We start from the raw sequence: 13,547 nt of genomic DNA, 5'->3' as shown, positions 1-13,547 counted from the left end.
ACTTGCTGTGAAACATTTTCAGCCAGAGATTAAAAAAGCCACCTCCCTATTCTTATTTCAAATACTTTCTTTCTTAAATTATCAAGAAAACATATAAACCGGTGTAGCTATATTCACAGGCAAAAAGTGAATAAACTGATTCAGATCTTTAACAACTTTAATCTTGGTCCCCTAGAACACTATTGCAAATTTTGTTTTAATCTGAAAAGTTACAATATTTCAGACCACTGTTCTTTTTGTTTCACCAATATGCACAAGCATATGGGCATACATATATATTGATACATACACACATTTACTGGTAACACCTGCAACACAATTACCATTTTCTTTTAAAGTTCATTCAATGCTGCCTTCACAAGCAATGCATTCAACTAATGTGAGAAACCAGAACTCATTACTAGTAAATGTCAGAGGATCATCAGTGACAAAGGATTATTCAGATGACCACCTCTACAAGACACTTGGACTCAGGACAGCTTAGAACAGCTTCCATTGCTCAGTGGAAGACCTTTATTCAAGTTCACTTTGAGACCCAATTCCTTGAGGCACTCTAGCTCAGACTGATCAATTTTACTAGGATCTTTCTGACAAACCTTTGCAGACAGACTAGAGCATTTCCCATTATAATTCATCAGAACCAGTTCACTGGGCACATATGCACAATTTCAATGCAAAGTTACATGAACAGCACCTTCAAAGCTGGTTAGTTTCTTTCCCTCTTCTGTTATAGAGGCTAAGCTAAAGAACAGTGGCTAAGCTAAATAGCAGCTAAGTGATAAAAAAAGCAAAACTGCTAGAAGTATATCCAAAATTGAGAAAAGATACAAGCCATGAAGCCAAATTATATACTGTATTAATGGTCTTCCACTGACTGACAAGAAGAACAAACAGAAGCGCCTAAGTTCTCCTGAAATGTCAGAAGGGTGGGGGGAGTGAAAGGGAGGGAAAAATCATGAACAGACATTGAAAAGCTTTAAGCCCTAAATAAAAGGAATTGAAGTAACTCTACATATGATAAAAATCACCAGAAGGACTGGTGGGTTAGAAACCAGAATTCAACTAGAAAGTTATTCTGAGATCTTGGCAGCTGATGGACTATGATGGACTAAGATTTTTAGAATTCTAAACAAAACTGAAATTCTATAAATAAAGTAATCTCACTGGGACAATAAAACAATAAAACCACTCCAGACATCAAATGAGGGGCCAGGAGAGAATCAAAACTGTTCCATATCTGACAATATGCAAGAAAAAATTACTTTGAAAGATGTGAGAAGAGTCAGGAGACAGCAGCATTGTTTAATTAGTACATTGATGTATATGAGGTGGAAACGAACTGGGGATTAGCATTTAAACTGTGTAAAGCACTGCTTGCCATGGTAGCTGCCAAAAATACCATAAAAAAATATCTGAATTACGTGACTTCTGCTGTATGTTGGAAGCCTTAAAAGAAAAAAATAAATGCCATACAAATGCCATATATACAACTTGAAGTGTCCTTTAATCAACTTCATTCTTTTTAAAAAAAAAAAAAATTCAGGATATCATCTGAAATCATCTGGTCATGCTGCTCCTCTGGTTCTTCAAAAATTAGTAATTTTCTAGTATCTCAAGCCATGTTCTTAATAGTCCTTTAGGAACAAGACTAATCAAAAGCCAACTGTTTAGGCTCATGATCAGGACACTCTCCTTGACAAAGATTAATGCTTTTTTCTACAACTCTTCTATCAGTTATTAAATTGAGGTTTAGAAACGGTATGTTTCACAGCATTTCAAGACACCTTTCAGTCCTATTCAAAATATATTTAGCAAGAAAGTTAGGTAACAGAGAAAGTTTTGGACAAAGTAATTCAAAATCTCATGCATGAAAATTATGCGACCAATCCGGTTTCTGAAGGTATTCAAGTCTGATTCATGCTTGTTTTAAAGAAAATTTGACTCTGCAGGTATTTTTTTAAAATGATCCTCATCTCCCCCTCTGCCATATGAATATTTATTTCTGAAATGTAAAAAGTTCTCCTGATTTATTCCAAATTATACTTTTTCTAATACATGTTATTCAAAACACTGAACTCTAAGCCTCTGTGTGTCTTGAGCTATTATCAGTGACATCTGGCTCACAACTTTCTTTTAATAGTGGAAAACCCTACCAAAAAATAAGGGAACAAAGAATGTGGAAATCAATTTGTCAGTTAATTTTGAATTAAAAAGTCCATAAGCCCCTGAGGAATTATTTATTATAATCTTGAAGAGATATGCATGGATACTTGTCCAATAATCCAAAAATAATTTTCTTCCTACTGCATATCCAGAAAGGAAGCAAAACCAGTAATACCCATAAGATGGAATAATTCTGCATCAGGGTTTTTTTCTTTTCTAGAAGGGAAAATACACTTCCATGTCAAACCATACAAACTAATTTACAGAAATTTGGTGTTAGGGATTTAGATATTTCTTTGATAAATATAACTAGATACATACACATACATATACTATGTATGCTACATATATGCAGGGGGGAGAGGCAGAGGGAAAATCCAGAATTTTCCAGTATTAGGAAGTATCTTGACCTTTGCATTCCTACAGAGAACTGATCTGTTGCTACTAATGTAAGTAGTTATTACTCTACTCAACACTTCTCACCTCATCAGAAACCTACCTACCCATAGTAAAAAAAAAAAAAAAAAAAGATTAAAATAAATGTATTACTCTGCAAAAATTTAATGTGTAAAACTGTTAAAATACCCAGCACTCAGGACAGCTTTTTCATCAAAAGCAATACAGAAACACTCTTCCTTTTGTAGCAGATCTGCCAAGTGCCAAATTAACATTTGTCAGAGGGAAAAAAACTATTTATTGTAAACAGGAAATTCCTTTTGCCTGTATGACAAGCTGAGCATAAATTGCTGTGCCTGTGCATTAGGAACAGCAGCTGTAAGCAGACCTGTTATCTCATTAGAGCAACTCCTTCTCATACAAACATCATGTAACATTTCAGGTCACTGGAAGGTCTTGTATGCCTTAAACCAGTCCACTTTTCTCATTTATCCCAGTTGGTCAAATAAAAGACAGTATGTACAAAACAGACTAGCCTATAACCTTAGGCCATGCTGGGTACTACAAAATATGCTGTTCTGCTATGACTCTCAAGACTAACTTCAAGAAACAAAAGATAAATCTATATATTAATAAAAAAACCCAAACAGTGGACTAGAAGGTTGCTGTAGTTTGACCTCTTAACCAGAATGAGGATCCAGTAGGACAAACTTTGACAAATGCTGCAATCACTATTTCTGAAAATGTCCAAAACTGTTTATAGTATTCTGCAGCTCAAGCACCCATTTTGCTCATATACGATTACATTTTTCATCACTTTACATTAAAAACATTTCTTCCAAGCATGTCTTTTTTCCACTGCAAGTATAATACAACTGATTCTCTTTGTAACAAACCTAAATGTATTTATAGATTTATGTTCCTCATTATCAGCCTTTTCTAACTAAACAGATAACTCTTTCAACATCTCTTTGGTCACCTTCTTCAACTTAGTACTCTTGTTTTCCTGTTAAGCCTTCTCAAAGTCTCATCTCTCAAAGTATGTTTTCTAAAACTAGATACCGTATTTTTGATGAAGCCTTCATCACTCTGAGTGTAGCACATTTTCAGCTGTATTTTACACACATTTCCATTTAAAGAATCCAAAAGCAAAATTGCCTCTGACAAGTAACACTCTCAATCTGATCTTCTGTAATGACTAGGCTTTTTCTGCTTCACTAATATCTATTTGGTTAGTCCCCACACTATTTTTCCATGTGGTGTGTAATACCTCCACTTGCCTTCTTCATTTTGCTCTTTGACTACGAAACACTGGCTCCAGTTTACTAAAATAGTTTTAAATTCTAATCCTATATAGAGTGTTTGTCCCCAGTACGACTTCAAATTTTATCATATATTTACATTCTATTCTATTAGCATGATTGATACAAATAGAAAACAATTTGTGATTCTATGATCTGAACTAAAAAATTCCTTGCCTGTTTTTGGCCTCACTTTGCACAAATAACTCCACCCTGCTCAGGTGGATACCCAAGGATATAAGTTGAATAACATGAGATATCCAACATTTATCGATGAACATTTAAGTAACAGCTAGGCAAACAGCAATTCTGTCTATGAACTGAGTAAAAATAGTACTGGCAAAAATGCATTTACAATAAACTGACCAGAAATTAAATGAAAGTGTGGAATTAAAACACAATGCCAAGTCTGCTTTTTTGCTTTCCGTTTTTTTTAAAAAAGGGATCAGATCTATTTCAAGATTCCTGTTTGGGTTAGTGTTTTTATTTTAAATTGACTCTGCACATTATGAAAATGAACTTTCACAAAGGTCGCCAAGTTAAGCTCAGAGCACCAAATGAAGCTACAGTGAAAGTGTGCTTTAGACTGTATCAACACATCTAATTAGATTACAACACTTAGTTTCAAAAACTGCTACAGCTTTAATGCACACCTCCTCCAAGATACAGTAGATGCTGAAACCACTAGCGTTCATAACTATACGGTCCTAGATATTTAATTAAATAGAAAAGTCCTTTGTGAGGAAAACCTTATGATTAAAAAGCTGCAGTCTTAGATATACTGTCAGATGTCAACATGATATTTGGGGCAGTGGGAATATAGGTGGTTTAATAAAAATTCAAGTTAAACAAACAGTTCTCCTCTGTATAGTCAGAGAAAAGCAAGCTCCCCCCAAAAGGAGATTACGATACCTTCCCAAGGGGTGTTTCACTGACTGGATAAAGTCTAAGAAGACTTTTCAGCTTATTTAAGTGGCTAAGATAAATAATGCTAATATGGTCCTCTGCATCACATCCAGCTAAGCTTCTTGTAAATCTAAGAATCTGAATTCAGGACTATCAATACTGTGACAAATGTAATTAAAAAAAAAATTAAAAATAATTTTTAAAAAGTAATCTATTTACATCTAAGCAGCAACTCTTATAATCCAGTTAAACTGTTTAGTATAGAGTAGAATATTAAGCTTGAATATATATATAATAAATTATTATCTTATATGAACAAATATTAAGATTTTTGCGTCTTCCTAAGGAAGACATCTTTTCCAGCTTATGAAAAAAATCCTGCAGAAGAATTAGTAAGAATCTAATCTCAACTTGAAACTACAAGCACACAATATAAATTTGTCTTGCTTTCATAACATATAAAAACAAAGGTGGAAACAGAATCTATTATCCACAGATGAGCTTTTCATTATAAAACCATACTGGTGACATCAAGAAATAGAGAGAGATGCTATCAATAAATAAGTAAATTCACAACAATTCAGTAGAGTTTCAACTAACACAAAATAGAATTATACTATGATTTTAACAGCATTTGAAGAGGAAGTTAGATGCTTAGTTTAGAAATAGAGCTATAATGTTAAAATTGCACATTCTTTCTAAAAGTAGTAGCAGCTGACAGCTCTGATTAACATACAAATAATTAAAAACAATGATACTGTGCTTAAAAAAAAGTTCCATTACCTTAGCTTGACATTTCAGAATTCTGAATCACTCCAGAAATGCCCTTTCTCATGACAAACCCAATGACAAACCCAAAGCCAAACTTTAGATTAATAAATAAATGCGAGAGAACTCACATATACACATTCCTATCAATTCTCTTTTTAAAACTCTGCAGATGTATCTGTATAATATCTATTGCTCATGCAAAAGGCAGAGAATTAGGCAGATGACAGGCACATATTCCATCTCTTTACTCTCAGAGGAAACAGGACCTTTGCGTGGTTTTCTCAAGAACAAATCATGGAACACCCTCAAGAAAACAGCATTCACGATAAACACAGACAACAGCACAGCAAGAACTATAAATTTTGAGAACACAAAAAAAACCAACATCAACCTAAGACAAGACTTTCAGAATGTTATGTACCTACTACATATGCCAGATACACATACTTCCTATGATTTGGATGGATTCTAGTGGCACACATATCCTAATCTGGAGCACATAACTACTCTCCAATTAAGGATAAAAGGATTAAGTCCAAAGGCACTATTTTAAATTTTTCTTTTACCACAAAGTTGTGAGATGTTCTGAAGTCCAAGATGGGCTTGAAGCCCCCTGACTTTTTCAGGATCAGGAAGTACCTTCACTAAAATCCTTTCCTTGTTCCTCTTGTAGTGCAGGCTTTATAAATCTGCATTTAGAAGGGAAAAAAAATCTGGTTCAGAAGAGTAGAAAGATTTTAAGTATGCCATATCACTTCAGTCTGTGCCTTGAGACCCTTGGACTAACTACAGTATTGCCTCAAAGCAACTCCAGTAAAAAGGCTGAAGGGGCCAGTGCCTGGAAAAAAAAGAAATAATACACAAATATACTAGTATACTGAAAATGTGTATCTTCTACTTCCAAAACTGCTTCAACAGGTACATGCATACAATGCAGATCTTTCAGTTGTATTCAATTCTTTACTAGCATAGTCCTTCACAATAATCACCGTTTGGTTTTTTTGAAAAACAAACCTTTTTTTTTCCTCCCCACAAAGTATGTTTAGTTAATCTATTCTTTCTGCATTTCATATGACACTTCTATTACAAACAGTGTTTTCAGAAGAACCCAGAAATTTCTTGTAACACCTAATTGTGGGATTTTTATTTTAATGTTATAATTTTTTATAGCAACTGAAGCATCAAACACCTTCACAATCTGATTGCACTGGTACTGCAAACCCCTACAAAAACTGTTGAAATTCTGTGCATTGAACCAAAAATCCTAAATTTGTGCCATTTTGAGAAACTGCAAAGATTCTACAAACTATATCAACTTACTAGTTTAATTTTGCAACTGCAATTTCAAAGACAGTCAGTGAACAAAAATATCTAGAACAGACCGTCATTGGTATATCAGCAATAAGACAGAACAAAAACCAAAAAAAAGTTTGCTAGATAAGAATTTTAAGCACTGAAAAAGTAATGATTAAAATTTTGAAATTTAACAACTTTCAGAACAACTTGAATTCAGTAGCATGACAGTCAAAACTGAGTTTTGAAAAAATAAAGATTAATTCCACAGAAAGCTTTGAAGTACAATTAAATTACAGATCAACGATGCATTTTTTTCTTCTTAATAATGAAAATTTACAAATCCTCAAAAAATGCACCATCAGTTCAGTTTTAAAGAGCTATCCCTTACATCAAAACAGACATTCACCCCTTAGCTTATTTGTTGTTTTGTTTTCAGAGTTCCCAGGTAAACTTTTAGTGAAATGTCAACTGCCAGTGCAGGGAGTCAGTTCTGAGATAAGCCTGCATGTAGTGTAATTAAGACAGGAAGTAGAAAACTTGCACAGTAAAAATGGAAGTCTCTGAAAAACTGCTGTGACCTTACAGAAAGAGTGGGAATTAAGGAATCAAGGTGCTGTGAACATTTCCATGCCTCTCACTTCCTCTTCCATTAGGCATTATCAATGCAGAATTTGTCAGTTTTGGTCATAAAGGTGGTTGCACAGCTAACTTCCTCCTATAAAGCAGAATGAAGGTATCCTGCTTTTGTTTTTGCTCATTGTGAAGTCACCACTTCTGCCAGAATGATTTTTAACTGAAGTTATAGGATGCCTGAGTTATCCTGTGTCAGCCAAGCATTTCATTGCCTTTCCAACAGCTCTTCCATCATGAAAATCAAGAGGGAGAATGCTTTTTAAATACCCATTCAATTTAGTCAAAATGGCCTTGAGTTTACTACAAACAGAACACGTTCATGGCAGTTACAAGTCACCTGGAATCTAGTAAATTGATCAGGCAACTGAACACTGAGATTAACACTTTAAAGTAATTTTAAAAAAAAAATCATTAGGCTGTATTCAGCCTAAGCAACCAGGGTATGGCAAACTAAAAGTGCAGTTCTTCACACAAAATTTCAAGGGTTTTCTATTTTTTGAACTACTTGCACTACTGCACTGAGAATACAAGTGCTTAATTAAGTGTTGTTTCTTAACAGAAGAAAAGAGTCTTAAGGCCTGACTGAATGACCATTCATTCTGTCCACCTCCCTTAAAGTTACTAACAGAGACGTTTCACTTTAACAAAAACAGAACAAGGTTGTGCATATTGTTGTCACTATTTCATGCAATAAAAACCTAAAACTGTTGGTTTGGTTTTGGTTTTTTGTTTTTGTTTTTTTTTCCCCCTGGGGAACAAGTGTGCTTATTAACAATGTACAAACTGCCACAAATATTTTTGGCCTCATTTTAAATGTTACTGTATTCTTTCTTGTTTCTTTAAGCATTTTTCCCCTCTGACAATTGAGATTACCCTTGTTTCAACTGCTTTTTTTTTAAAACTGTTTCAGTTTATAACTAGAAATACATACAACTCAGATCTCATGCAAACATAAAAGGTAATTAAAATATATGTTGCTAAAATGTCAGATGCTGTCAGAGCATGCTCTCCCTGTAACTATGTCGGACATCTGTTTAGATTGATTCTACCAACATGGGAACACGGGTCAAAAAAAACAACAAAAAAAACACCAAAGTTAAAGTTGCCAAATGAGAATATTAAAACATTACCCCAATCCAGTCACCTTCTAAGCTCAGAAAGATACAGTTCCTTTGGTGTGACGCTTTAATCAATTGCTTCACATCATGACAGCTTTCCCTTTTGGCATATCACACCAACAAAGTTTCTTTCTCAAGCAAGTTATCCTTGCTGTCATCTTCCAACCAAATACAGTAACACACTACTGTGCCAAGAATTTTTGACCTTTGTACATTTTTCTTTATCACACATTAAACAACATAGCTCTAATTTCTACACTATAGTGCTGTGTTGAGAAAGCAGTGGGTACACCTGCCAAGTGAATTTTTGAAAAGGTAACCAACTTGCAAAACCTTAAAGGTAAATCAGAATTTTCTTTTCTCAAAAAAGATCACAAATTTTGGACCTAACGGGATGAACACAACTTATGCCAAAGCTTCGTTAATTACAATCTTATGCCAAAACCTTTTCATAGATGTTGAAGTAAGGATAATAGCCCAGATTATTTTGTATCCTCTATTTGGAAAAATGAATCTTTCTTTTATAAAGCACTAAACTGCTTGGTCCTTTGACAGATCTTTGAAGATATCATTGATTACAGTGTATCCTACTCAGAATTAATCCCTTAGGCAACCTGAATATTTCATCTAGTGAAAAATGTGTCTGCTAAGCTATTAAACTAGCCTGATAAGAAGGATATCATGCCATTCCCCTATGATTAGCTGACAAAAGTAATCTGTGGGCAAATTATAAGTATTGTTGGTTTAGCACGAAAAATAGTCCTAAATCAATGATGTTTAAAAGTCTTTCAATATCATAGCATCTTCAGTTCAGATGGCATGTCTTACACCATACTTGTAGTGTGCAATAGAGCTTAGTACTGAAACTCCCCAGCCAGCTACATGAAAGCTCAGAAGTGGAGGGGGAGGGCAGGGGGCGGGAAGAGGAGAAAAGCATGATTGATACTGTTAGGTTTCATTCACTCCTAGGTTCACCATGTTGTGCCAAACAATATCACTACAAAATACAAGTTGGTACAGACAGCCAATTCAGTTATTTGGCCATGTGTCACACTCCCCTGCAATGCTGTGTCCAGGAAACACTGTAGATAGAAATAGCTAGGAAGTCTTGCGACTCACACTGTCAACATATCCTTCACCAACAGCCAACAGCTTAAACTGGATGGCAAGTTTCCAACCCATACTACCCCCCATACACCCCCCGCGCCAAGTCCGGTGAGTGCAAGTCTTTTGCCATTTGGGCAGTATGACCTCTGGCAGACTATTCCCAAGAAGCAATGATAGTATCAAGGGACAGGGCTCTCACAGAAGCATGATGCAGTATCCAATTTATCAGCACACTCATGGGCTTTGTCTCTAAGACACACTGTAATAATTGTTAATTTCAGAACAAGACAAAAGTAGTTGCATATCCAATTGGATATTATCTTGTGAAAGCTTTGTTTTTCAGCTGGAAGTAACATTTCTTAAAAAAAGCATGCAACTTCATTTATCAATTAAAAGGGGTTTAGTGTAATTAAATATGCCAGAAGGTCAGTACTCAAAAGCCTGATCATAAGACCACTTAGTTGTCCTAAGGTGGCAGAGTCACAGTAAGATTTAAGAAACTCTACACACCTATTTCATTGAAATTTAACACGTTCCTTTTTTTATAAAACTACGGATTCATAAAAAGATGGCAACAGAGCACTACAAAGAAGAGATGCATAGGGTGCGGAGGGAAACGATACCAAATATATTAAAAGTGGTACCTACTTAGAAACAGTTTGGAAGATACTTCTCAACTACACAACAATCTGGAGCTACTCTGTACTAGAGCAATGACTACTGAAAGATTCCCTCCCCCCCTTTTCTTTCTTTCCATGTAATCAAGTTGTACCAGCTCTCATTTCACTACTGACTACGAATTTCACAAGCAGCGAAGAGATCACTTTACTAAAAAATATCAAAAAGGAAGGCCGGATGAGAGGCAAAAGCACACCAACAACTACTTTCCTGTTGAAAAGTAGGTTAGATTTGAAATTGACAGCATCAACTCAGTAAAGTAAGAAAAAAACAGGAAAATGATTGAGTAATAAATCAGATTAAAAAAAAAAACATCATCTTATGAGCTTCCCATCAGTAGTGTTCCTCTAAATTTATAGGTGACACGAACCAAACTTTTATAAGAATAATCAATTTACATACAGCCATTTTTAAAAATCTTGACATGGAAATGCAAAACTACAAAAAGCTAAATATTTAGCCAACTAAAGAAAAGTAACACTTTGCCAGTTACATTGACTTAATTTCTATCCCACATAATGGTATATTAGAACAGATTAACAGAAAGAAATCTAGAGATTTCATGCTACAGACATGAACAATAAAGACTATTATGAATAGAGGATAACCAAATAATAAAGTTTTGATAAGAATCAGTATTTTCAATCTGCTGCTGACTCAAAATTTGAAATATCAGTTTCTGTCTTAGAAGCTTCAAATGCTGAAGTTTAAGCACAGTAATCCTTAATGATAAGTTTATCAAGTTTAATTTAAGATTCTACTGAAATTAACATTTCACATCTTTACTGGTTACTTAGCAAACTCAGATGCACAGTCATAATATTCACATACTAGATTTAAGCGAAAGTTACTATCTGAGCTTACATCCCACTTTTCACAATGGTAGTAGTGTTAGTGGAGATTCAGACTACAACCAGAGATAAAGTTAGAATCCTAGAAAGACTAAGCTCATTTTTATAAGAGAAAAATAATTGAACATACATATATTCAAATAAAAATTAACAACAAAGGCAACACGAAGTAGTGTGCACTTAAGCATTGCTTTGAAAGTGTTTCCAAACAGTAAGTCATTACAAAAAACAGGTTTTCAGGCAGCAATATCAATATTCCTTTGTAATCTGTCTCCTTCCCTTGCCCCCCACATTTTTTTCCTCTTTATTCTATCTCCCATAATTCTGATTACACAGTCTTTGGAACATGAACCACATCTTATATGACTGTATGGTATCTTCACAATACCAGACAAGTTAAAATCAGCAATTATCTACCAATGTTATCTTCTTAGTAAGTTAAGGCAAGTTTAGACAACAGCAGCACAAGGCTGCTAGGATAATACTAATTTTAAAATAAAAAAGCTTGACATATGTATCTTCTTGATGTACAACTAAGAGGGGAAAAAAACCAAGCAAATGCCTGAAAGGCATAAATACCAAAAAGGAAAAAACTTACTTAGCATACTATGCAGAGAGGTAAGTGGAACAGTGGATGCAAACAAAAGGCTTATCAGGGGATAGAAGGGGCATGGGGGAAATTTCAACAGCTAACCTTGGCAAGGAAAGCAAAAGCATTAAAGCTATCCTCACATGGCAAAGAAAGTTTACATTGTAACTTGCCTCTAGCCAAGTGTTTATATACAATATATGCAATCCTCTCCCAGTGAAGATATCTGAGGGGATAATTTGAAAAAGTTAAAATGTTTTAGTTAAATAAATAGCTAGGCACCTAAGTTTTTGACAATTTTGGACAAGTTTAAGATAATCTATTAGCACCTATCTAGCACTCCAATTTAAAACAGATAAAATAGTACCTATGTCTACATGACTGCTCTAGAGACAAGCTTATACTGAAACTACATATACACACACATTATATACATTTAACTTTATAGGACTGAAGACAGCTTCCCCCAAAAGTTCACAAGGATCAGACTTTGCTCATTTTTTCAAAGGTGATTAGAACTTTTTAACAGTAGCAGTTAGTCTGATGAATAGTCTGACACCTTCACGAATTAGGCAAGTAAGTTTTTTTAGCTTGCCACTTGCTAGAACTAGAGAAATTAAATACTAACATCAGCAAAAATAGCATTCACTACTTTTTAAATGAATCTTAAGTCTTTTGTTCTGTAAGCAAAAACTTTGTATTACTTCATTTACACAGATAGCAGTTCTCATACCCATACATCTTGTTCACTTTATTTGGATGAGTCAACTTTTAATGAATGTTTATTTCCCATTGGATACTGAACATTCATGGGGATAGCAGGATGTCAGTTTCAACTGAATACTCTAGAACTACATATAAACAAAGACGTAAGCTCTCTTAATATAATGGAAAGTTCAAGTTAAATTAGGACACTGTTGTCTCTTTATCTTCTACTTGAATTTTAAAGGCAATGCAGCATTTCTACACTGTGATTTTTAGGCCTGTTTTGCTCACAGTGTTAATTGACCTAACTGTAATTATGTTTAATTAGAATTTTCTACTGCTGCTCTCAAGCATAATTTATTAAGGATTACAATGCTGTAAAAGCACATAGTAAACAGACTACTTTACTTGCTGCAGCTGAATTAGTGGCATGTGAGAAACTCCTACAGTTTTGAAGTGCTGTGTCCTCTTTCAACTAGACATAGTAGTATTAGCATAATATGCCAGGCTACCTTTTTACCTTTTTTAATTTTTTTTTTAGATTTTTTTTTTAAATTTTACCTTTATTTTGACTGAAAGTTAAAAAAAAATTAAGTGGCATAGGAACCTACTAGGTAGTGAAAACAAACACATTGCTAAAAGAATCTTAGACACTAATACATAAATTATTTACCTTGGTTGCGATGTCAGTTTTATAACCGTCTTGCGTGGCAAAGAATCTTGGGAAGACTGAAAATCATCCTGCAAGAGAGCATCTTTGAATTTGCTTTTGAATACACTTAAACATATAATATATGAGCTTTGTCTATTATATGAACTTGATGAAGTACAAAACCATGCTAGCCATACCATAAACAGAGCTTATTTTAAGACACTACATAGGATGATGAACCACAAAAGTTTACAAACGAAGTACTTCAGATTTACAAAGAAAAATACTCACTTTGATCAATTAATTGAGAAACCTTTGCTTTCATTAAATGTCCCTTATTAGATACCCTTATCAAATTGTCACCCCCGTGTTTTCATTTTT

At 34.3% G+C, this 13,547-nt stretch overlaps 1 protein-coding gene across 3 annotated transcripts in view; it reads right to left on the bottom strand.

Moving 5' to 3' along the window:
• MAN2A1 (mannosidase alpha class 2A member 1) overlaps positions 1 to 13,547 on the bottom strand; it is a 117,376-nt gene that overhangs the window by 44,273 nt on the left and 59,556 nt on the right. For all 3 annotated transcript variants that reach the window (XM_075725887.1, XM_075725890.1, XM_075725888.1), the window contains one exon: positions 13,188 to 13,255. In XM_075725887.1, coding sequence (XP_075582002.1) covers positions 13,188 to 13,255 — 68 coding nt within the window. The remainder of the gene's footprint in view (positions 1 to 13,187; positions 13,256 to 13,547) is intronic.

This window comes from Pelecanus crispus, chromosome Z (assembly GCF_030463565.1).
Source record: "Pelecanus crispus isolate bPelCri1 chromosome Z, bPelCri1.pri, whole genome shotgun sequence".
In the NCBI taxonomy this organism is placed as follows: domain Eukaryota; kingdom Metazoa; phylum Chordata; class Aves; order Pelecaniformes; family Pelecanidae; genus Pelecanus; species Pelecanus crispus.
The sequence above is the reverse complement of the archived record's forward strand: the minus strand, read 5'-3'. Positions and strand labels throughout refer to the sequence as shown.